At 35.2% G+C, this 26792-nt stretch overlaps 1 protein-coding gene and 1 long non-coding RNA gene across 3 annotated transcripts in view; one reads left to right on the forward strand and one right to left on the reverse strand.

The window, feature by feature from the left end:
* The window catches only part of AKAP13 (A-kinase anchoring protein 13), a 129952-nt gene that overhangs the window by 79280 nt on the left and 23880 nt on the right, over positions 1-26792 (reverse strand). Inside the window, exons 2-6 of one of the 2 annotated variants that reach the window (XM_074234143.1) lie at positions 23360-23432; positions 17871-18010; positions 8173-8543; positions 5108-5161; positions 2355-2420 (exon numbers count right to left, since the gene is read on the reverse strand). In XM_074234143.1, the coding sequence (XP_074090244.1) occupies positions 2355-2420; positions 5108-5161; positions 8173-8543; positions 17871-18010; positions 23360-23432 (704 nt within the window). The remainder of the gene's footprint in view (positions 1-2354; positions 2421-5107; positions 5162-8172; positions 8544-17870; positions 18011-23359; positions 23433-26792) is intronic. The other variant, XM_074234144.1, reaches the window with a different exon arrangement.
* LOC141521515 (uncharacterized) lies at positions 21351-23718 on the forward strand. The gene is made up of 3 exons (XR_012477960.1): positions 21351-21441; positions 22421-22533; positions 23320-23718. It is a non-coding gene; the product is annotated as an uncharacterized LOC141521515 (long non-coding RNA).

Genomic DNA, 26792 nt, shown 5'->3' on the forward strand with positions numbered 1-26792 from the left:
TGTTTGCTGATATGTTAAGTATGTACCTCTCCAAAATACCGGATGGCATTTTATACCTTTCCATTCAAGTTTCCTAACTTGTTTTTATTACTTTTCTAATCCATCCAAAGCTATAAATTAAGAGTGGAGAAGCTTTTTTTTCTGCCAAGGGTCATTTGGATATTTATAACATCATTTGTAGACAATACAAAATTAACCTGCTGTATTTGCTCAAATATTTAATTAATTCGCTTCCCAAAAGCTCCTAGATTTATTGAATTTTGAGTCCCACCTGTGCTTGCTATGGCAATGGCACTGCCAGACTAAATGATTTCAATGACCTCCCTTGGATTAGACTTCCCTACCCCTGCTATAAATAAAGCATTTGAGAAGGAAAGATTGAATAAAGGAAGACCAATTCATTAAAATTCTACTCTGCCAAAAGAATTTATTGTATACACTTTGCTTGCTTCTATTGCTCTCATAGTAAGTAAATTATCAAAATACAGAACCTGTGTCCATAACTCTCAGTAGTCAGAAATGACAACCTGGCTTCATTTTCTAAAGTGTATTATTTCTAATCTAGAAATAATCCACTAATTTTTCAGACACAACTCATCGCTGAAGGGTTACAATCTAATGAAGGGCATATAGATCAAAAAACAAATTTTAAAAATCACAGATATGCTGGAAATCAATAGAGATGATTTGCATAACAGCTGATAAGCATTTGAACATAATAAACACAATTTTGTGTTTCCTTCCCAAAGATAGTATTGCTGTAAAATTAAAAAACAAATCACACAGATCTGGCCAAACTAACACCAATGCTGCAGGATTCCTGGGAACTGTTAGTTGCAGACAGACACATACCACCTTGAAAGCAAAAGCTCAATCACTTTAAGTAGAAAGTTATCACATTGGGATTTTAATTTTTACATTTTACCACTGGCAAAGGAGAAGAAAGATATACTTAGGAGTTTTCATATTCTGAAAAGGAGTCAGGAGCCAAATATTTTATTTTGGGAAAATTCAGGATAACTTTTTGTATCAAGACAGTGTTTCATAATTAGCTTATTCTAAACTTCTTTAGAAGGGGGAGAAAAATATTTCCCCCCCATTAGGGATTGCGAGAAAAACAAAAGAAATCTGCAAATCATACAATGGAAACTTCATTAAGATAAATCACTGAGTCTGATTTATAGTTAATAACTGACCACAAAGTTCTAGGTTAGAACTTACTGGATCTAGATTTGGTTTGGGGTGTGTGTGTGTGTGTGTGTGTGTGTGTGTGTGTGTGTGTGTACACTAGCTGAAACGTTTTTAAAAATAAATTATTTATTTTGTTAGTCTATACTACCCTAAAGCACAAATCATAATTTTCTTAAATGTCAATGTAATCATTACAAATAGCATCATCAGCAATGTTTTGCTTGTTTGTTTTTTGTCCTTAATTCTCGAAGAAGACAATGACATCAGGAAGGTGATGTCATGACAAGCACATGAATTGGATTTGAGTGAGTGGGTGCTAGGATAAGTCACCAGACTCATTTTCTTCTCCAGAGCCATCTGGATTCAATGGCAAGATATGGATCAGGACAACTGGAGATAGCTCAGGGTTAAGTGACTTGCCCAAAATCACACAGCTAGTAAGTCTCACCCTCATGACTCCAAGGCCAGTGCTCTATTCATTGTGACACCTAGAGGACTATTATCAGTAATATTCTGAGAAATTTAAATAGGCTGAGGATAAAAGTGAAAATAATGAAGAATTCTGGTTCTTCATTGGATAAGAATTTTAAATTAAGAATCTGTGGCCACCAGAAAGCTCAATTCTGAAATTGTTTTGACAAATGGTTAACTACTTAAGAGTGACAGAAACAGGTCAATGGATTAGAGGTAATATTATCTAAAATTAAATGCCCATAAAAGAAATCAATGAATCTGGAAACATAAAAGACCCATATTTTATTTCCTTTTTTGGCTCCTCTCACTGTCAATCTTTCAAACTCCTAAGGATCTTGGTGTTAGAACAAAGAGAAGAACAAAGTAAAAAAAAAAACAAACAACAAAACGGCAGTCCACCATGGCCATACAGATACATTTTTCTTATGTAACACCAATTGTAAAGCTAAGAAGAACATTCAAATTGCATTTGACTACTATTTAACTTCAGAGTCTCACATTTCCAATTAAATCAGAGACACCAGGAACAGAGGAACATAATACCCCCAAATGAATGCAAGTGTTCATAGAAAAAGCCAGGCTTTGCTTAGAAACATTCCAGCCATTGCAGAACTCCAAGCCAAAAGCCAAGACATTGCCACACTTCACAGAGCCCCCATTTGGCTGTTGGACACATCATGATACCATACCTTCTACAATTAAAGTCAGCACTCAGGGCAGCAGAGTATTGGACGCCAGAGGGACACCAGCTCATACTAGGGATATTGAAGGCAGAAAAAGAGAAGTGGGGAAAGACGAAGGGTGTACAGACATTACTAAATTACACAAGAAAGGAGGTTAGTTAAGAGACAGACTAACATTTAATTTCAAAAGTTTGGGAAAGCTACATTATTTCAAAGATTTAGATGTAGGGCAAACTCAGAGGCTTTGAGAATTTGTTTCTTTACCCACTGCCCAAATGGCCACAATTGTGGAATCAACTTCAAAGTATATCAATCTAAACTATGTGGAAGAGATTTCAGTTCCATGTCCATCACTTATAGCTGAGTAGCAGCCCAATGACAAAGCAAAACATTAGCACTTGATAAGCTGCATCTCATGGGCAATCATCTTGCTTTATAGGGTTTTAGAAAGCTAAGATAGAATTTTTATTACTAATAACTGACTTTGCCACCACTCAATCTTATCAGACTTAACTTAAAATAGAAATTTCATATGATGCCAGACTAAAAAATTATGACAGTCTATTCTTAAAAAATAAAAAAAACCCTGTATTTGAAATACATCCTGCTAAGGGCTCAAATGCAACCTTCTCCTAAAAATAAGTTGTTCTTTTTTTAATCACAAAGGTAACAGAGTTTGATAACCTACTAGTCCCATCCTATCCCAAAGATCAGGGACAGAAACAATGTAGTCAGAATTCAAAGTAAATATAATAAGAATCAATGGTCAATTCAGCAAATGAGTATTCAATGAGAGACCAAGTTAATTCATAATCTACCTGTCAAGCTTTTTTTTTTAAATAGCAAACCTCAATTTTTTTACTTTGATGTTTCTAAGAGCAATTCAGGAAGCTATTATTTTAAAAAATAAACTAATGCTGCCTGAGTTTCAAAGGTTCTATGAGTGACATTCTTGTTTTAGAAGGCAGGTGGGTATAGGTAGCTTCAAATAATTACTCCTGAAGTTCATTTGTGTTGGGAACTAATATTGAATACAAGAAAGGTAGAGAGGAAAAAAAAGGTAATATTGAGAGGAAGAAGAGAGTAATTTCTTTACTCACAACTTGGCAAAATAAACTGAAATAAAATACCTTTTAAATAAGATTGAATTTGTAATAAAAAATACTCAAGTACCAAGGCCTCAATTTATTAAAAAGAGATTTTTAAAAAATACCTAGACTCAGGCTAAGTTAGATCAAGGCTGAACCATAGACATGTTATGTAAGAATGAGTAGGATTTAATGTTTTCCTCTATTTACATAATAACTCAATCTCTTGATATTACAAATTGAATTTTCATTATAACCTAGAATTAACTTATTCTTTTCAGGTATACCTCATTCAATGGTAACAATGCTCAATGATCTTAAATGTTCCAAAATTATGGATTTCAGGAAACCTTGCCTTTTTTATACCTCAGAAAAGTATATAATGTATGTGCTAACATGTTATATGTGATATGTTACAAGTTGAACAATGATTTCACCTGTTTGCATTTTTATTATATATCAAATTCTTTTTCTTGTCTACATGCGATGGTTGGAGTTGACATAACTGCAAACAGACTATATTTATGAAACTGTTTTCTATGCTATAGTCAAGTTCTTAATTCATATTTAATGAATGCACATTTATAAAGAGCTTTTCCAACTTAGGAGTCAGATAGGACCAAAAAGTATTTGAAACTGCAAAAAGGTATCTCAAAAAATAAACAAAAAAAAAATTCCAGGGGAAAAAAGGTCTAGGAAGGTGTGTACTGACTAGCTCTAATAGAAGTTATTATAACCCAAAGTCAAGGAAAACTTGTGCTCTACATTTGGAAACAAACCTCATATTTGCATAAATTCTGGAATTAAAAGAAATTTCCCTTGAAAAGCATGGGAAAATGAGTGCCACACTCTCTAAAGATGATTTCAGCTGAGTTACAGAATATTCACTTAAAAGTGTTACCAAATAAGCTTAAATACTAAGATCCATATTAACCCCTTTTAGGGAGCTTAATGTTTACCAAACACTAGTGGAAGATTCCATGAATTAAAAAGTGTAGAATAATATTGTTACATCTTCCTTTTGATTTTGCAAAGGTCAATAAAGACCAACAATAACAAAACCCACAGCAAACCAAACCAAAACATACTCCTCTCTTCTTAAAGCTGGAAATATAAGAAGGCTATAAAAACATAAGAACCTGACAATCTTTTCATTTGGCTTTCTTTTTTCTGGGCTTTGGAGTTCAGTAAAGATGACAGGTGAAGAGTTAAAAACAAAAAAAAATGTACATGAAAAAATCATAATGAAATAAAAATTGATTATTGTTAGGCCTGATGATTTCCTGGTAGGGAAAGATACTGGAAAATTGGCCCAATGGGCTAAAAGGAACCAACACAAGGTTGCCTAGTTTCACAAGGGTAGGTACTAATTTACATTAACCTTCAAACTAGCAAGGGCTTAAAGTTATTTTTTATGCTACTAACAATTCATAGTAAGAGATAAATTATTCATTTTGGGAAAAAAGCAAAATTAGAATAAAAAAGATTTTCTTTTTATTTTTAAAAAGCTATTTCATATTGAATAATAATAGTTATATAGGAAAAATTCTGTTCTTATGAGACAATTAGACTTTCAAACTGATTTCCTCTAAACATAGATTAAGTAGAATGAGATGTCTGTTAGTACACACTCAAATGCAAAATGGTTAGTTAAGTTAGTAGACTCTGTACCTTCTCCTATGAATGGGAGGCCTCCTTACAACATCCCCAAGAACTCGCATTGAACTGAAAATGAATCATGTATAGAAGTCAGAGACTGAAATGAGACAAAATGAATACAAATGCATGAACATACACATACAAAATACAAACTGGGAAGGGAAAAACTCCAACAGAGAAGTAGAAAATGAAACTTCAAAGGAAAAGAATAAGGACTTGGAAAGACATCCAAATTCAAAAAAGCCTGACTTCTTTCTTTGAAACTATTGCACTCTCCCCTTCTCAGGATGTACCTCTAAATGGTAAAAACATTCAAATACTCCAAGATATTATTAAGTAGATAACAATCAATGAGGTATATTAAAATCCAAGGGAAAATGCTAAGAATGAAAAACTGCATTCCACTGAACTTTCCCATTTTTAAAAAAGGCTTAAAAATTCATATCAGAACACGTGTATATAAATGTGTACCAATCAGGCAACCAAGATCATCATCTATTGATACTTTGGATCCAATTCCTCAGTTGAAGGCTACCTTTCTTTTTTTTAAATGGATACATACTTCAATCATTTAGAAGTAGTCTATCTTCTCACAAATTCAGACATTCAGCTTCCACCAAATTGATACAGATGTCTTAAAAATTCCATTTGTTTAGCTTTAGCCATAGCTCCCTTATTTTGACAATAGTTCAGAGAAATCCTTCTTTTGACAGGTTCAAAGACACAATCTGGATTTAAGAATTTCCTACAGAACTAACTAAGCATTACCAAAAGTTAGTAAGCACTGATATTCTGGAATCTGAGACCCATTATTTAAAGAAAAACTAAGTGATTTATTTTCTGTATATATTAAATTCTCATCATCAGTGAACAGAGCAAAATATAAAAGTGACCATTAATCATTCCTTAACATGGAAGAATAATTTATATAATAAACAACAATCTAGTATTATGATATTAAAATTGCTTAAGGTTGCTACAGTGTAAGCGGGACTTGAAAACTTTAGAGAATAGCAAATAAAATAGTGAAGAGAATTAAAGGGCTGCTGTATGTGAAACACTGGACCCTTTCCCCCTTAGAGGAGGAAGGAGAGGGAATGATTATGACAAAGGTTCTGACCAGGATGAGCATGGCTTTGTTCAAATGCTAAAGTAATGCAATAACAGAGTTACCCAAAGTTTAAGAAAGATTAGGGCATTTTGAGGAAAAATTAAAGGAAACATCATTTCATACAACTCACAAAACATATCACCTTTAAGAGTTGATACTAGCTAAAATAACAAATAGTTCAAGAAGGATTCAGATATGCAGATGAATAAAAGATTCAGAAAAGTTTTTCTAGGTTTATAGGTAATTCATTTATATTAAAATATTAAGGCAAGTAATGGATGTAGGACGTAAAATCCCTAATTTGCTTAAGTTTAATATCATAGAAGAAAACTGTCCTCCCATAGAATGACCTGAGAAGAGAAAAATCACTGACCTTGATAAATACTTTCTTATGTTAGAATAATAAAATCATAAAACTTAATATTTGAAAAAAAGATCTTTATCAGCATATATGTATATGTATATGTATATATACACATACATATAAACATACGCAGCACATATATATATATATGAATGACAATATACAATTCTGGCATTAGAACATTTCAGTAGTTAAGATTTGGGGGATCTTTTGGGTAAAATTTAGGATTTATTTCAAATGAATATAAACACTCTTTAACACATGAAACATTCAAGGCCTGCTAAATGTAAAATATGAAAGATGATAGTTTACATGGCAAAGGAAAAAAGAGGGTCTTAATTTAAGGGGTCTGGTTTTCTCTACTAACTACACCTCGGTGGCCCAGACATTCTCTTCACCTATCACCTATTGTCAGTGTCCTTATTTGTAGAATGAGGATAAAAACGGTTTGGACAGATGGCCATTAAGGTCCCTTCCAACTAAAAAGTTCTATGTGAAAGACCTCTTATACTTATCATGTGAATGTTGAAAGAGATCAAATTAAAAAATGGGAACAACTTGAAAATAACCAAATGCCATAGTAAATGTAAGCCACCGATATTATATGAATACTATTAGACATGTAAACCAAAAGTTCTCAGAGATATGTTAACAAGAAGAATCTTGAGTTTAAAGAAGTCAGTGATTCAGGAAATGGAAACTCCTCTACAACTAAGTAAAGGAGCAGCTAACAAAGAAGTAAAGGATCATAGATTAAAACTGAAATGGACCTGAAAGACCATCTAGTCACACCTACATAAAACAGAAACTGCATCTCAAGAAAGGTGAACAGGCAGTGGCAGGAGCAAGATTTATATTAAATATAATAAAGACTGTCAGTTGTATTTCCATTGATAAATGTAGATAGAGAGGACAAGGAAATTCATCCTATTTCACAGTCTAACAGAAGTATTAAAATTTTAAAATATACATCAAAAAATCATTTGGCAAAGTAGTTTAGATGAATCAAATCTGACTTTCCATAATCTACTCCATATCTGAAAATAATAGGTAGGACCTAATTTATGGTAGCCTCTCTGGTTATCTGATACTTTATATTGATTAATATTAATTAGTTAATTCCTAAATGTACTTATACTTGGGAGATAAGTGGCATGAAAACTGACAAATTAGCCTTTATAAAATCTTTATGAAACAAACAGATGTTCATACTTTCCATCAGGTACTCTTGAGAATAGGGCTGCAAGTATGTATGGGTTTTTGTGTATTTTTTTAAAAATTTGAAGTATATATAATTATTATTTTTATTTTTTGTGACATCTTGTCATCTGTTTAAAATTCTTGGAAGAAACAAGTCAAAACAAGGGGAAGCTAGGTGGCGCAGTGGATAGAGCACCGGCCCTGGAGTCAGGAGTACCCAAGTTCAAATCTGGTCTCAGACAATTATTACCTAGCTGTGTGGCCTTGGGCAAGCCACTTAACCCTATTGCCTAGCAAAAACTTAAAAAAAAGGTTCAAAACATGTTATCAAGCAGATGCCCACATCAAAAATGTTCTAAATACATAAATAGTGTGAAGAATGAGAGAACAGTGTAATCTCACCTTCGGTGATTCATCTCGGCATCACTGGCAGCATTTTTCCCAGGTCCCCAACTATGTCTCCGAAAAGGGGATAGAGAACGCATAGAGTTTCTCAATACAGAGCAGTTTGTAGGCACTTCAGTGATGCTGTCCATCTCCTCTTCTTCTATTTCACCTGAGCCAGCAGGTTCACTCTCACTTTCCCGTCCCTCCACTCCTACCGTGTGGCTATAGCACCCATCAAGGCTCTGCTGATCCTTGGTCCTGTTCAGGCTTCGAATTTGGGGGAGGCAGATATCACTGCCATGGGAAGAGTGCCGACCCAGAGAGGCTGTGTCATCTGTGGAAGAGCTGGACCCAGTGATATCACAAACTGATTGTTCCTCTTCTGGCTTTAGTAAGAAGAAAAACATAATGATTAAAACACAGTAGAGTCTGGAAAATCACTTGGGGCAAAAACACTAAAGATCACACACTGAATGGCTTTCTTTTTTAAAAAAAAAAAAAAGACAATATAAAACTCCAGTAATAATCCACATTCATGGTCTTCTAGTTAGTGACCTAGAAAACTCAACCCTAGATCACAAATTAGGATCAATAAGATCCAGTAGGAGCTTCAAATCAAATTGGAGAGAGCAGTCAAGCATACATGTAAAGTTTAACATAACCAACACTACAGAGGCAGCATATATGCATTATGTTAGGGGATCACTGAGGAGCAATACAACTGTTTTTGTTTTTGGTGCGGCAAGGCTTTAACAAGTAACTTAACCAAAGTCACATAGCTAGTAAGTACCAAATTATCTGAAGTCAAATTCAAACTCAGGTCCTACTTATTCCAGAACCCTATTAAGTGTACCACCTAGCTATCCCTGGATTCATTACTTTTGACTATAAAGGATCAGGAAAAAACTTTCGTTAAAGAAGTAGCAAATTTGGCCAAGTTGCAAGGATAAAAACAGCATATCAAATGTCTAAAGACTGGAAAAATAAAAACATGTATTTGGGAGAGGAGAAATTCAGTTTGGTTGAAATAATAAAAGCATGAAGGAGAGTAATAGCCAGTAAGGCGGGAAGGGTGAATTGAAGCAAAAGCATTGGAGGCTCTTGAATGCTTTGTTCTAAATTTTTAGAATTAATTCTGTAAGTAACAGTCATTGAATGTTTCTGAGAAGGGCCTCATTCAAAAGGCTTATTATGGACCAGAGGCATGAGCACTTCATTACAGTCTTCCAAACAATTAACAATTTTTAGCTTAATAAAAATCAGATTCACACATCCTCAATCTAATTTCCTGTGTTTAGTTTTTAATTTTTAAATCTCCCTAACCAGATTATAAGTAATCTTCTATACTTTTAATGAATCCCTGAAAAACAGCGGTTTTCATAGGCAATAAGCAAATGCTAAAAATAAGAGATTACAATTGTTTTTGCTACTGATCTTACCCAAGGGGGGGAGCTTTCCAACCATAAATAAAACTTTATTTAAATATCTTTAAGCTTCTTAAAGCCAACTAAAATCAAATTAAGCCCTATGGTATCTATATTGTACCTGTATTCTTGATGTATGCTATAATTTAGTTCTAATTTTCTTGAAAAGCTATAACTAGAAATGAAGATGGTCCTTGGTTACAGAACATGTACCAATGTTAATATCCCCAAAGAGATTCATTTTGTGGTTATGTTCCCAATGGCTATTATAAAAAATGCAGAACAGTTTATGATAGCACTTGCAGTTTATGTTAAAGAAAGAAATGGTCCTTGTCTTAAAGGGAAGTAGAAATAACTACTCTTTTTCTTCATGTCCCTAAGGCACTTTATTAAATAAAATCATTATCCACAACAACCAGGTGAGTTAATGGATTTTTTGAGAAAGTAGCACTGATCTTTCACTGGCAAGCAACCTAGTGCCAAAGAGGAATTACACACTTTGAGGGCAATGATCTGCCATGCTGAGCCGGCTGAAAGATACCAGAACCCATAATTTGACGAGTGGGTAAATTCGAAGAGACAATGAAGATAAATACTAATATTGTGACCACATTGGCAATTATAAATATGGACACTGCCTAGAGTATACCAGTCTCTTCTTGCAAGCTAAGTGAATAAGGAGACAGCTAGCATTCTGTGCATCTCCAAAACAGTCTGATATAAATGCTCATCTAACACCATTTTAGTCAACATTACTAGATAGCCTCTGGGTTCCTTTATTCAGTATTAAATTTGTGATTTGGATTGTGAACATACTAGATAGATTCTGTTTTGAAAATTGTTATTGTAAACTTCTCACCTTCTAAAAAAAAGGCAATTTCATTAGTCACATGTATGTTTCCTCTCTCTCTCAGAAAGTCTGACAAGACCCTAAAAAAGTGCACTTTCCAGATTTTTTTAAAAACGAAATCTTTGAAACAAGTTTCATGAAAATAGTAACTGACTCAGAGTCCCTCTTTTCCTTTTCTGAATGACTTAGTAATGGGCTACATGAAAAGGAAAGGAAATTCTATCAATACCTTGTGCTAGAGGTTTTATTTAATTTTTATTCATATATAAAAATTATGTATCTTACTTATAAATGTTATGTACTCTGAGATGTCATTAATCCTTAAGAAAGAAAAATACCATAATAATATCAGTGAAATTCCAGTAAGATTTTCAAAATCTAAAATTGCTGTTCATTTATTGCCTTGTCTTAATGATCATGCCACCCATCATATGATGGCAGAACCAATAAAAGAAGCTGTCACACAATTATGATTAATGAAGAAGAATGAATTGATGAGATAAAAAAAATGGGAACTTTGGGGTAAGTAATCATTCAATGTTGGAAACTGTGATGGAAAGAAAAGACAGTCATATCCTGATATGAAATTTTTAGAAAACTGAATTTCAAAAAGTTCAGAAAACTTAAGTATGATTCCATGGACTGAAATTCATCAGATGTCATCAGACATGAAAGGAATGGTTAAGCCTCAAGTGTGAAATTTAAAAGAAAGAAAGAGGAAAAAAATTAAATTGGGAGAAAAAGTAGTTTATCTAAAAAGATTAGTGTGGATATACAGAATATGGAAAAAATGAAAAGTATGACAATGAATACAATTATGGACCTCATCTTCATAGTATTAAAAGTAGTAAAACTCAGGGTAAAATGACCCTGTGAGAAGGGAGAGCAGAATAATGGAGATGGAGAGGTTTAGGGAAGACAGATGAGGGAGGGAGGGGGGAGGAAAAATGCAATAATAATATGTTGCAGATGACATAAACCCAGGAAAAATTATTAGGCATACTGGATATAGAATTAGCATATAAAAGAATCCTGACTAGGTAGCATACTGGACAAAGTCTAAAAGAATAAAATTTAGCTACAATAAATGTAATATTTTATACTTAGGTTCACAAAGTCAGGGGGGCAGGGCCAAGATGGTAACAGGAGAAGAGCCTCTCTTACGTGCTCTTTCCATAATAATTCAAAAAAATCTTAAAATTACGACTCTTATGAAAGATCCAGTGAGGCAATTCTCCAAACCAAGGTAACCTGGAAACAGTGGAAAGGCTCTGCTCTGCCAGAGTGAAGAAACTTCAGCCTCCTGGAGGCAGCCCTAGGGCGCCTGGGAGCCTCGGCTCATGGCAGCCAGGGCAGATTCCTGACCTACACCCTGGGGAGCACGGGGCACAGATCAGAGGATCAGCAGAGGGGATTGCTGCCAGAGTGAGAGCATGAAGCCCCAGGCTCTCAGAGCAGTTGCAGCAGTCCCCTGTCAGCTCAGCAGTGGTGGCCTCAAGGCGGCCCAGATCCAGGAAATAGAAGCAGGTGTGGAGCCAGTGAGCAGGAGCCCCAGGCAATTGAGCATTGAGTGCTCAGCCCACCAAAGGCAGGGGAGTGGGGAGAGACTTCACAAGTCTGTCCTCTGTACCTAGAACAGGACTCTGGGGCTCTGATCACATTCAGATACTGATTGCAGTCTAGGTACCCTCACAGAACAGGGTTCCCCCACCTCATCAGCCCTGTGGCAGAGAGGTGCACTTGTGGTCATTCACAGACCAAGAGGGAAGTCAGAGCTTCACACACAGAGATCCTTGTGTGTGTGTGTGTGGGGGGGTGTCCCAATAATACTCAAAAGCTCAGGAAGCACCCCAAAACCAGGCATAGGCTGGAGAAATGAGTAAAGAGAGAGAAAAAAAGAGGAGCACCATTGAGAAATACATCGTCTATGATCCCAAGAAGGATCAAAATACTCAATCTGTAAGCTCCTGCATCTAAAGCCTCCAAGAAAAATGGAAATTGGGCTCAGGCTATGACAGAGCTCAAAAAATATTTTGAAAATCAAGTAAGGGAGACAGAAGAAAAATTGGGAAAAGAAATGAGAGAGATTCAGGAAAAACATGAAAAAAGAAGTCAGCAATTTAGTCAAGGAGATCCAAAAAAATTGCTGAAGAAAATAACATGTTAAAAACCAGCAGAGGTCAAATGGATAAAACAGTTCAAAAAAGCTATTGAAGAGAAGAATGCTTTAAAAAGCAGAATTGGCCAGATGGAAAGAGATAAGAAAGCTCTCTGAGGAAAACAAATTCTTCAGACGTACAATGGAGCTAAAGGAAGCTGATGGCTTTATGAGAAATCAAGACAAAATACTTCAACACCAAAAGAAAGAAAAATTAGAAGAAAATGTGAAACAAGGGGTGTCTAGGTGGTGCAGTGGATAGAGCACAGGTCCTGGCCCTAGGAGTATCTGAATTCAAATCTGGCCTCAGAAACTTAGTAATTACCTAGCTGTGTGGCCTTGGGAAAGCCACTTTAACCCCATTGCCTTGGAAAAACCTAAAGAAAAAAAAGTGAAACATCTCATTGAAAAAAAAACTGATCTGGGCAAACAAATTCAGGAAACATAATTTAAAAATTATTGGGATACCTGAAAGTCGTGATCAAGAATAGAGCCTTGACCTCATTTTTAAAGAATTCCTACAGGAAAATTGCCTAGATATCCTAGAAGCAGAGTGCAAAATAGAAATTGAGAGAATCCACCAATCTCCCCCAGAAAGAGATCCAAGAAAAACAACCCCTAGAAATATTATAACCAAGCTTCAGAACTCCAAAGTCACAGAGAAAATATACAGGCAGTCAGAAGGACACAATTCAAATATCATGGAGCTGCAGGCAGGATCACACAGGATATAGCAGCAACTACATTAAGGGCTCGTAGGACTTGGAATATAATATTCTGAAAGGTAAAAGAGTTTGGAATGCAACCAAGAATCAATTACCCAACAAAACTGAACATCCTCTTCCAGGTGAAAGATGGATTTTCAATGAACCAGGGGAATTTCAATTGTTCCTGTTGAAACAACCAGAGTTGAACAGAAAGTTTGACCTTCAAATACGGACACAGGTGAAGCACAGAGAGTGGAGGAGAAGGGTAAAATAGGAGGGACTTAATGATGATGGACTACATGTATTCCTGCATAGAAAAATCCTAAGAATACTCATAAGAAATTTATCATTTAATAGAGCAAGTAGAAGGAGCTTTTATAGATGAAGCACAGGAGAGAATGGAATTTGAAGATAAAATATATTGTAAAAATGGAGTCAATGGCTAAAAGGGAAATGTACTGGGAGTAAGAGAAAGGAGAGGTGGAATAGGCTAAGATATTTCATATAAAAGATATGTATATATATATATATATATTTACAATGAGCTATTGCAATGATATGAAAGGGAGGAGGAAGGCGAGGGGGAATGAGGAAACCTTCAGTCTCATCAAAGGTGGCTGAGAGAGGAAAACAGCATATACACTCAATGGGGTATAGACATCGAGAGTAAAAAGGAGAGAAGGGGGACAGGGGAAAGGAGGGGATGTGAATGATGGAGGAGAGGTTGGATGGGGGGGGAGTGGTCAGATATAACACATTTTCTATGTTACTTTGTATTTTACTTCTAGGATTTACTTCTAGGGGTCAGGTGGTTGCTGGATGTTAGAGGTGGTATGTGGGCTCAGGGCTTTTTGGCCCCAGGGCCAGTGATCAATCTGCTGTGCCACTCAGCTACCCTAAAGCACATTTTAGAAGAGGGACAGAGTGAAAGGAAAGAGAAAATACAGTATATGGTAGTGGGGAAGTACAAATGGAGGGAGTTGTGATCATCAACAGCAAGGGTGGAAAAATATGGAAGAAGCTTCTGTGATGGACTTATCATAAAGAATGTGATCCACTGGAGACAGAGCTGGTGGTGTTGGAAGACAGACTGAAGCACATTTGTTTTCTCTTTCCTTTATTTCTCATGAGGGTCTATATTTTTTGGGTGGAGGGGGTATTGTGTTTACACTGAAACAAGAATATTTTAGTAATGTATAAAAATATCATTTGTACAAAAATAAAAAAATTTAAAAATTAAAAAAAATCAAAAATTAAAATCAAAAGTCAGCTCACCAAGGAGAGTAAATTGAGAATATACAGCAGTTAATTTGAAAAATACCTAGGATCTTAGTGGGCTGTGAACTAAATAACAAGTTAGCTATCAAAAAAGTTAATATTTCAGTCTATGTGAGGAGAAGTATTGGCTCATTTCATCTAGCCCCTGCTTTTAGTGTAAACATAGTGGATTCTATTAATTCTTTTTCCTATATGGTTTAGACTACCATCTACCATCACCACAATGAAAAGGGTATTATATTTTCATAGAGGGGACTAGGGTCCAAGCTCTGCTATAATCTGTATGATTTTGGGCACATCACTTAAATCTCAAAACCTCGGTTTCCTCATCTCTAAAATGAAGGATTCTGGAGTAGATTTCTTCTGAATACCCTTCTTTTCCAGCTTTAAATATAAGATGCAATAGCTCTGTGAAAAGTTAACTATCTTGCTGACCTAAGTAAAAAAGAAAGAGACTTCAATCCTAAAGAACTGTATTTATCAGTCAGACCAATTAGGGAATAAATGGTTAAAGTGAAAAAAACCTGATATCCATTAGAGATTTGTGTAAAACAAAAACAACAACAACAAAAATAAACCAGTAACATCCCCACCCCCACCCCCACCCCCACCTTTTAAGGCTCAACTCAAACAAATGTCTGCAGGAAGTGACCTAATGGCTCACAGAAGAGGGTGTTGCAATGCCTAGTCTAGAGACTGTTTTAAGGCAAGAAGGAAGATGACTGGATCATGGGAATAAATTCTGCCAGAATCTTAGTGCTCATTGTTTAGACAAATTTAAAATGATTTCATCTCTGAAGAGAGCCTCTGAATAAGGAACTGGTGATCTGTGTACTAGTGTAATGCTTTTCGAAATCATTCAGGAAGACAAGCTAGAAGCCAAAAGCACAAAACACTTCTATTCCTATGTAAATTTTAAAATCTCAATTCTAGATAAATTTTAAAAATCTCAAAGTGAGATCAAAGATCTATCAGAAGACTGCTTGCATTCTGACTCTCCTATATTTTGGAGTAACCTGGAAAAAAAAACAAACAAAGGGATGGTTCAATTTGTATCTTTTCAGATCATTTGGAATATAATGCCAAAAGGGGGAGAAGTTCCCCAAAGTTTAAAACTGTTCCTATGTAATTTGATTTTATGTATGTAGAAAGTTTGCTGATTTTCACATTTTAAAAATTGCATCAGTTTATTTATCCCAATAAGCTTGCCAACATCAGCAAAGGCCATAGAACTTTGGCAGCTGACGTAAAGGTTAATGAAAATCACATATGTATCTTTGTCTGGGCCAAATGTACAGCTCAATAACCAGACTTCACTGTCAATTTGCAGAGATTTGGGACTATGCATATATAAAAAAAAGGCAATTTTAAAAATCAGACCACTGTAGTGGATAGAGCACCAAGCTTAAAGTCAGAGGACTAGGAATACAAGTCTCAGCTTATCACTTATTCACTATATGATCATAAGCAAGTCACTTAACATTACTCTTTGAGCTTTAGATTCTAATTAAAATAACACTGATTTGAGTTACCTATTTCACCAGGAGGCTATTAAAAAGCACTATCTAGGGGTGGCTAGGTGGCACAGTGGATAAAGCACTGGCCCTGGAGTCAGGAGTACCTGAGTTCAAATCTGGCCTCAGACACTTAATAATTACCTAGCTGTGTGGCCTTGGGCAAACCACTTAACCCCATTTGCCTTGCAAAAAAAAAAGCACTATGTACATGAGTTATATGATATTTTGATGTCACGAATTAGAGAGGGAATGAGGATAGTTAAAAATTCATTAAAAATTATAAAGATTAAGGGCAGCTTCAGCCCCAGAGTCAGGAGGACCTGAGTTCAAATTTGGTCTCAGACACATAATAATTACCTAACTGTGAAACCTTGGGCAAGTCAACCCAACAGTCTTGTAAAAAAACTAAACAAAACAAAAGATTAGTTAACATCAGTATCATTTCAGAAATTAATATATCACTCAGAAAGGCATTCCTCTTCAGAATGAGAGTTTTTTTTCAGGTATTTGTTAGAGACCTTTGAAAGTCCCAGTATTTAGAAACTCAAAGTCATAATAGAAAAACACCTTTGGATTTTGTCAGTTTTCCTCTCCTCAAAAATCAAGGGAGGAAAAGTTTTCTGACATAAAGATTTGTTTCATAAAAGGAAAGTCAATCTTTATGACAAGTCATTCTGGAAAATATTATTAATAGTTTTGAAGTTTCCACTTTAAATCTCCAGAACTCTTTGGAAATAACTGGACAATCAAAGAAACAAGGTGAAGAATGTGGAATAGGAAACAGGCTGTAAATGTGGGAGTGAACAAAACTGGGAACAGAATAGATTGATAGGGAAAGTAAGTTCCCCAAAGGTCCAGATAAATTCCAGAACAGAACCTATAGAACTTGTTAAGGCCTTCCTGACTCACAGTCATCTTGACACATTGCCCAGAATAAGGATTAATTTAATAGCCCTTATCAGGCAGTTGTATTAGGCATTATAAAAGAGGGAGGCAACATTTTATACATATTATACCAGAGCAACCAATTTTTTTTCTTACACACACACACACACACACACACACACACACACACACACACACACACACACCCCTGGCACAAAACCAAAAACTACTGCTAGGTTGCTATGCTTAGTGTGGGAAAGCTTTTGCTTAAGCTTCTCTCTTAAAGAAACAAAATAGAATCTTTTCAGTTAGATTCAAGCAAACGCAAGCAAACCACCCCTTTCATTAGGTGAAGCTTCAAATTACATGTAAACACTGGTTTCATGATTCCTGTTAATACTGCACATGGACTCTGCAGGGGTAGCCCTATCTTCTGCCTCAGCTGCAGCAGGCGGGTAAAGTTCCCCCTTGGTGAGTCTGAAGGTTCCCATTAAGAAGCTGGGTAAGGAAGGATGATATCACTAAGGTCAGGAGGAAGCTCTAGGTCCAACCACATTCATCAGAAATGACACTATGACCAATTTATAGTACATGACATCATTTAGTCTAGGCTGTGGTCTCTTCTTACTCACTGGAAAGTGTTTATTGTCATCTGTCAGAATTTAAGCAAAAGGAACTTCCATTTGCTTAAAGTTCAATGTATGCTTCAAAACCTGAAAGTAAGTAGCCATGATTTTGTATAAAACAGAAGGGAGCAATAGTTTAAGGTGAGTTCTTAAATTTAAGCTTGGAGTTTGGAGAAAGGGGTAAAAGACGACTAGTTATGACTGGCAGGACTGAGCCACAATTACCAAAACAAGAGCAGCCTTGACCAAGGGAGAAAGCCAAATATACCTTTGTAAAGATAATGCTGTCATCTATTTCATCACTGGGTGAAGGGAAGAGGTCAGAATCACTGCCAGATTGTCTTTTAAGTACACCCTGGGATGAGGAGCACTCTCCACCCAATCCAACTTCCAAGAAGTTCTCGCATTCTGCAAAAAAACAAACAAAAAAAAAATTATGTATAGTTTATTCAACACAACTTTTCTGAGTGCTAAAAAGCAGTCTTTTCTTTACACCAGCAGTCTGCTTATACATGGTAGACAAGCAAAAAGACTATAAAGGAAATATAGGCAGAGTTAAAGTTTTCTGTTTTATAATCTCAATGCAACTGGACAAGAACTACAGCTGTTTTTTTTAAATTCTCCCTGTTTATACCACTAGAGTCACTCTAGGACATTTAAGAGGCTGCAGAAAACTTTTTGTCTGCATGCAAAAGAGAAAAATGTGACTTAGAAGACCTACTCAACTTTTGAGAAATAGTCTACTACACATGAGTGCCTCCCTCCTCTGGACTAGAGTAATCTCCTTGTAACCAAGGATAAAAATGCCATTATTATGGAATTTGGCACCAAATCATAAACTAATTCATATTAGTAATTCACATATTTAAGTACTTTAAGATCTACTATAAACTGGCCCCTTATTAGGATTTTCTAGATAATTGAAATATTTAAAAGGATGAATAATGAAGAATCTAAAAAGTAAATTCTAATTTTAAAATGCGATTATTAGTTTTTGTAGCTAATAAAAATATCTGGTGAATATTTCATTTTTTCCTATGGTCTATTGGATCATGTTTTTGGAAAATTAAATGAAAAACTCTACTTGTCCCTTAAAAATGACTGTCAGGCACTATTACTACTTAAAGGATTTTGATTTTGGATAATTATGAGAGTGTTAGAAAAAGGAATGTCAAGGTATGTAACTGGTTTTTAGTAACTTATTTCAATCTTTTCTGATACTACTATGAGAGAAAATGTGGGTTGAATGATAATATGGTTAGATGGGTTTCAGAGTTAGTTGCATAATTGTACACAAAGAATGTAAATGGGTTACCGTCAATCTAGAATATGGAGTCTGTTGCAGGCTCCTGTTATAGTCTCTATACTATTTAATATATATTACTGTTTGTTTTTTTAAATCAGTAATCTAGAAGAAGTTACATAAAATATTTTTTTCTAAATTGGGTGACAATATAGAGAGTAAGTGAATATGATGGTTGGTTCAACAATATTTATAATGAGGCTAATAGTTTTGAATGTAGGTGTTAGACCAACAAAGTTAAATTACTAGACATATGATATCTCTAGAGAATAGATCTGTGGTGTTCTGCATAGTCAGATCACATTTGGATACTATATTAAAAACTTGCCACCAATTTTTAAATTAGAAGAAATGGCAAGTTATTCACTCTCTTGAAGTGAGTGGTCAGATAAGTAAGGGGTCTGAAAACATGTCATAAACTATCTTGTAGAAGAAGGAGTAATCTCACTTTGTGATGATCCAGATGACAGAACTATCATCCCAAATAGAAAGAACAATAGAATGAGTTGCTTTACCTTGGACTACTGCATTATTCTCCTAACTGGTTTCTCAACACTGCATCTAACCTTTCCTCAGTGCAATACACATCGCTTGCAAAACAGCCAATTCTCTGCTCTGAAAATTCAATGGCTCCATATTGCCTTGGGAGAGCATATTACCTGCTCTATATGACATTTTAAAGATGTTCACAATCTGGTTATAGCCTACTTCCTCATTAAATCTATGCTCCTGACAACTATTGCTCGTATGAAACATTTGTTGCTGTATAAAAGATTTCATAGCTTTCCTTTGTATTTTTATGCAGGCTATCCTTCATGCTTTTCCATCTCATCCTTCTTAGAAGGTCCCAGAGGGCAAGATCAAGTAGTGGGGCATAAATGTCTAATACATATTCACAGTTTTGAAATAATTATTGATCAACAGTTTTGCTTAATAGTTAACTTATCATCAGTAGTGTTCCAGCAAAAACTTGAGCTGTCAAGAGTGTTACTGAAAAGATGATGGCTTTATGGTTTTGGAATTAGGGTCAAACACTGAAACAAGTTCCTTTTGTATTTCAATTCAACAAACTTTTACTAAACTGAGCTAGGTGGATGTGGTTTCTCTATAAATAAGATCTTACTCTTCTTACCACTTGGATTTACTTTTACCTTGTGTATATGCTATACTCCTTCCAGTAGAATGTAAGCTCCATGAAGGTAAAGACTTCTGTTTTTGTCTTTGCATCGTCAACACCTAGCAACTGTGCTTTGTACAAAGAGACATTAATAAATGTCTTCTGAACTAAAATGACAGGACCTCTACTTTCATGGACTTTACTGTCTAGGAAAGGGGTGTGTGATAGATATAAAAATATACAGCCAAAGAAGGTCTTAAAAGGAATGCTCATTTTCTAACCCCCTTCTGTGACATGTCACCAGGAGGTGAAAGAAAATTAAGTCAGTAAGTGGCTACATATCAATCCTGAGATTTAGCACACAGCCTTGGCCTGCCTTTCTTCCCTCCTCAAACCACCTGCTTGCTAAGTCTATTGATGTCTGGAAAATACTGAGATCTTAGGAAGAGCTAAAGGAAGCATGAACAAAGTATAAGAGAATAATGAAATCTGGTAGAAAAAATTTCAAATTCAAAGTAAAATTTCAGTAAAAAAATCAAACCCCAAGTTCCCATCCAACTACTAACTATTTCTGCATGTGATACCATACCCCAAAAGAAACTACTTTGCCTTCTGTTGGCAGAAGGCTAATTGGAAACATTCATATTCAACAAATCATTCATGTCTCACAGAATCCAGACTGTGTACTAGATTCAAGGCGCATTAATGGGTGTGGTCTTTCCACCCTTTTTCTCACTTGGAAAATCTGAACCTCTAGTCTACAGTGGAGGAAAAATGGGGAGTAGGGAGGGGGATAGAAAGGCCAAGAAAAAGAAAAGGCTGTAACAGCAACTATGCCTCGCTGCTCACAATCCCTCTGGCTGCCTAACAAACCACGTCCAAATTCCAGACTGAAACAGAAACCAGCTCAGTGAAGTTTTGATGGAAAATTCACAAGGAAGTTCCAGATTCATGGTTGGTAGAGGCTCCTCCCGCAGAAAATAAATCCAAGTAGGCATTAAAATGGACCATGAAGCCAAGTATGGGTCAAAAAGGGCACATTGAGTGGGTTAACAAAATTGTAACAAACCGAACCAGGAGGATGGGAAAGAGGTAAAAGGAAAATCCAACCACACCCTAAATCACATGATAAAAGTTTCCAAAAATTAAAGAACAGTTTATTAATCTTCCCTTCATGTCTGATACATAGAATCTGGAAATTTTCCAGGTATTGTGGTCTAATACACATCTGGAATGAACAGTTAAATGTGACTGTTGAGTATGTTGTTATTAAAAAAGCCTGGGGGGAGGGGGGAGGGGGGAGGGGGGAGCTATCTTCAGGCAGTGAGATAATTTTGGGTTTACTGTGGGCAGAGCAGGTCACCCTTTAATAATGTCGCTCAGTTCTGAGTGCCTCACTTTCAGAATGACACTGACATGGTAAGTGTTCAAGATGGAGAGTATTCGAGGAGGACAAGTCAGGATTAGAAAGGTCCTTTATTTCCTTCCATAAGCATTTACCAGAGAATGAAGAGTATTTAATTTGAAGAAAATTTGCTTCTTGAACTCTGATCAGTCACGATGGTTATCCTCAGGAAGTTAAGAGTTATCAAGAGAAAGAGGCAGTCTTTTAGATTTGTTGTACTTGATCAGAAAGGGCAGAACTAATGACAATGGGTGGAAGTTGTCAAAAAACAAATTTAGGCTTGATATAAGGAAAAAATTTCTTAATAATCAGAGAGGTCCAAAAGTAGAATGAAGATTCTTAAGCAAAGGCTACAAGACCACTTGTTAAGAAATTACAAAAGTGATTCTTTCTCAGAAATGGGCTGATTTGACAAGATTGCTGTTGAGATAGCTTTCAAATTTGAAATTTTTATTGATTCTCTGGTCATATGGATAGCATCTTGATAGTGGCAAGAGAACTGGTAATTCCCATTGCCCAACCACTGTGTGTAACTATAACTAGATCTTATATTTATGGTACATTTAGTTATTTTATATACTAAGGATAAAAAGTTTCTTTCAGATTCTATAGAGTAGATGTGTCGACCTTGTTGCTCACAAAAATCTCAAGTGAGGCCTGAACTTGATTAAAATGTATTTGGAAATGTTTAACCAAATTTAAAAAATTAAAAAAAAACCTGCCAACTTTTACCTACAAAACTGAAGCAAAAATACTCTGGATTTATAATGTAGGTGCCTGAAGCAATGAAATTCAGAAAAAAAATTCACACTTAAAATTTTTGCTAAGCTGGAAGGCAAATCTGGAAAATAATCAAAATCTGGTTTTAGGAAAGATGATCAGCTTTCTCAAATATACAACTAAACACATATTGAGGTAAAACTTAATTCTAGTGTTATATATTATTTATCTATGCATATTCCTTCAAAATTTAATATAATGTCTTTTATACAGTAACTGATTAATCTGTATTTGTTGAGGAAATGAACATGGGAGAGAAATGTGCAGCATTGTTTGCATTGGGGAAGATTTTGCTGTTCTGAAACTGGAGGAAACATCAAGGGCAGGTAGGGTCCTAGAATATGGTAGGGATGCAGTCAGTCATTCTTAAAACATATCATGCATAAAAGGAGAAACGAATGAAGGTTACAATAATTTAAGAGTACTCAAAAAGAGCTAAATTCAGTTCAAATTCTAATTTACCATAATTCATGTGGCATATTTCATCCTAACCCCATCCCAATGAGATAAGCTGGTAACACATTATAGATGGGGGACACTGAATTTGAGGGATGTACACTATGTCACGGAATGAGTCAGTCGTTGAGTCTAGATTAGAAGCTCGGTTTTCTAATCATAAGTCATATGCTTAGTACGCTAACATTTATATTACTATATTACATTGTCTTATAGTAAAATATACTGTTTTAAATCACTGATCAATTATCAATATTTTAAATTATCAGGAAAACGCTGAAGTTTGGGCAGTGCTAGCATAGTTTTTAATGACTACAAGGATTTACTTTTCTCTCTGTATACGCCATTACTCCACCCTAACTAAAACGGTCCAAACCGTGTATTTGTTTTACACATTTGGCTTCAACAGACTTGCAATGACTCATAAAAGACATGTGTGAAATTTATTATTGTAGAAGTCAAGCTGAGTAATTATATGTGCTCATCCTCAAGTCCTCAAGTGGCAAAGATGAGTACAACAAAACATCCTCAAATTACATAGTTCCACTCCTTTTTTTGTGTGGAAGTGTTACATAGAAGGAGAATTAAGATCCAAACTAAAGTATTTTGTATTTAGAGAGAGATTTGGTGAACAAGTTAACTATTTCTTTTATCAGCTATTCAAATAAAATCATCAGACACAGAAGTACTGCTTACCTGGGTTCTGTTTGGAAGCCAACAATGATGGATCTGGGCATGGCTCTATTGTACACCAGCTTTCCCGGTTTATCTGAGGGAAAAGAGAGAAAGAAATCGAGTCCTGGACAATAAAGTAGATAACAAAGTGGTTGTTTAAAATTTAAATTTTGACCTGTAATACCTTTCCTTTTGCTACAACCCAGAATGAAAAGATCTCAAGAAAAAAAAAAGCTTCATTAAAATGATGTAATGGATAAAACAGACAAGCCTGTATTCAAGGAAAGCAAATATGAATACTGAGCCTCAGTAAAACCAAGAGTGGGTAAGCAATAGGGTAAAATTCATTTTGAGAAAGAGGGTCAAAGTAGAAATAAACCAAGTCATAGACTTCAACAGTCAAATCCTAATTTTATATCCTAACTCAAAGATTATTGCTAAAACAAAAAGCAAAGTAAAAAAACAAAACAAAGACCTCCCAACACCCCATTCATTCATCTTCTCCCAAGCAAAAACCCCAACATTTTGTTGTATACTGCTTCATCTTTTCTATAGCTCAAACCCTTCCTTCAAAAAGATAAAAGCACAGTTACTGAATGTCAACAAATCAACACATTTAATCTGTAAGCATTAAAAATTACAAGTTCTAAATCAAATTTTCAGATGGAATAAACTTTCTTAATGATTAGAGCACTTAGGAGTTGGAAGGGAACTCATAAGACTTTGGGGCTATTCTTAAGTAACTATATTGAGCTAATTAAAGGGAAAGAGCATTTTGTACTACTCATATTATACCTGCCTGTAGAGCTCAACTACATATTCTAAGATGGAACAAGAAATCCAGCCTTGGGGAAGGCACTGTTGCCATCACAGGACCAAATAACAATGGGAAAATGCTGATTCAAAGCATATAATTAAAGTGTTTACAATAGTCTGCCAAAAACTCAAGCGCACATAATACCACCAAAAAAATGTTTGTGCACTCTAGCCATTACATCAAGAACAAAACAAAGGCACTGATACAAGGTTTACCAATGTTCCTTTACCCCTATGTATTACAAATTTAACTGGTTCAAAATAATAAACTAGTCCAGGGGATGTTGACAGGAAAATTGGCCTCAGCAAAAACAAAGACACACTTAAAATGCACATATACCAAAGTATTGCTTTCTTCAGCTTTTTAACACTATATAGTTCTATGTATCACAGGAGCTTACACAAGAAGATTCAAAAGCAGAAATGGTCAAGTTGGGAGGCAAGACTTGTGCTGGTTCTTGTGGGAGGAGTTCATTTGTCAACAAAGTTCTGCACAAGGACAACATGCAAGTACACCTGCATGTAATCTGAGAAACATGCTTATTTAGTACATGTCCAAGCTGGGTTTCCATCCTAGGGATTGGTGACAAAGCTAGGACTCTCCACCACATCATGAGCCTACAACTGTTTTGTCCCTAAATAGAAATTGCTGATGATAGTCAACAAGGACTAACAAGGATGAAAATGAAACTAACTCTCTTCTCCTTTGCCCAGCCTTCAAAAACTTTTTGTAAAAAATTTAAGACTTCACCTAGTTAGCAAAGGAGATAAACATATAGAACCTGGAGCCAGGAAGACCTGAGTTCAAATTTGACCCCAGACACTTTTACTAGCTATATGACCTTGGGCAAGTCACTTAACCTCTGTCAGCTTCTTTGGTTACAAAAAAAAGGTAAGAGCACTTCCCTCTCAGGGAAGTGAGGACCAAGTGACATATTATTTGTAAAGTATTTAACACAGGATTTGGCACATAGTAGGTACAATATAAATATTATCTATCATCAACATTATTATTATTACAGGAGGCATTAATCTTTGTATTATGAATCTTAATCATATGAAGTTTGGTAAGCTGTATGGGGCTTTTTTCAGAATAATGATTTTAAAAGCATAAGAAATATCTAAAATTACAATGGAAATCAATTATATTGAAATATATGTATATTTATATGTATGTATGTATGTATATATATATATATATTTGTTATAAAATGTCCATATTCGAGAGTAATCTTTTTTGTCTCTAGAAAGATAATATATTTTAAATGAAGAGTTAAGATAAATTTTATTTCATTTGATCCTCACAATAACCCTGAGAGATAGGTGCTACTATCATCATCATCCTCTCCATTTTGCAGTTCAGGAAACTGAGGCAAACAGAGGTTAAGTGTCTCAGATCACACAGTTAATGTGTTCAAGGCAATATTTGAACTCAGGTTCTCTCAACTCCAGGATCAACAACTATCTCTCTCATTTTCTGTGAAGTTAAATCTCAAAGTCACTTGAGTTTAGAGAAGTCACAAGATTATTCCTTGCCTGACAAATCATCCAACTTAAAGAATATCACAAAAAACCCTATTTCCTTGTATTCTCAGTTCTTCCTACTTATCTCCCAATCCATTCCTCCAATAAGAAACTATCTTAACCCTTTCATCCTGTTTTTCATTCCCTCCAAACAGTATATTAAACTGGCTAAAAATCCCCAAAGTTCTGGATCTTTGCCTCCTGAGAAGCTTGGACCTTGTTTGTTAAGCAAGTGGCAGGCACTGCTTAATGAACTGTTCTTTGGGTGATACTGAATTTCTTTATTCAGTGCAATAATATATTCCTGAAAATTTGTAAACAATTACAGCAACTAGCACAATACTTTATGTGAAGTAGGAGACCCATTACATTTAATAGATGAATTAATATCAAGTTAATTTTTTTTAGGTTTTTGCAAGGCAAATGGGGATTAAGTGCCTTGCCCAAGGCCACACAGCTAGGTAATTATTAAGTGTCTGAGACCGGATTTGTACCCAGGTACTCCTGACTCCAGGGCCAGTGCTTTATCCACTACGCCACCTAGCCACCCCCAATAGCAAGTTAATTTTTAAAAAATGAGATGTTTTAGATGCATTGAAGAACCTTTCTGCACATCCTGTAACAGAACTTTTATACAAATACTTTTATAAAGTGGATAATTGTTTTAATAGCCTTTTCTAATTATAATTTAAAGACTTTGAATATCAAATTTTCTTCAAGTACACTTGTATACCAACAAATGTGACAAGAGTAATAGTGAAAATGTAATAACAAGGAAATACATAATATTTACTTCTAGCAATATTAATTTTTTAAAAAGGCTTATGATAATCAGGAGTGAAACCTCAATACAATTTTAGTGTTGTTTTATTCTTTGTTTAAATTATTTTATCTGTCATCTAGGTAAGGAGGCTACTACAAAGAGAGCTAATACTTTTCTCCCCAGATGCAGGAGAGGAATTGGAATTATGGCAGCATATAATCAACCATTTATCCAACCATCCAAACATTTATTAAATGCCTACTACTATGTTAAAGTACATTTACAAAAGGAGGTAGAGGAAATATAAGGATAAGAAACACATGGTCATTATGCTAAAGAAGCATCTAAACT

The sequence above is a fragment of the Macrotis lagotis genome, chromosome 4 (genome assembly GCF_037893015.1).
Source record: "Macrotis lagotis isolate mMagLag1 chromosome 4, bilby.v1.9.chrom.fasta, whole genome shotgun sequence".
NCBI classification, from domain to species: domain Eukaryota; kingdom Metazoa; phylum Chordata; class Mammalia; order Peramelemorphia; family Peramelidae; genus Macrotis; species Macrotis lagotis.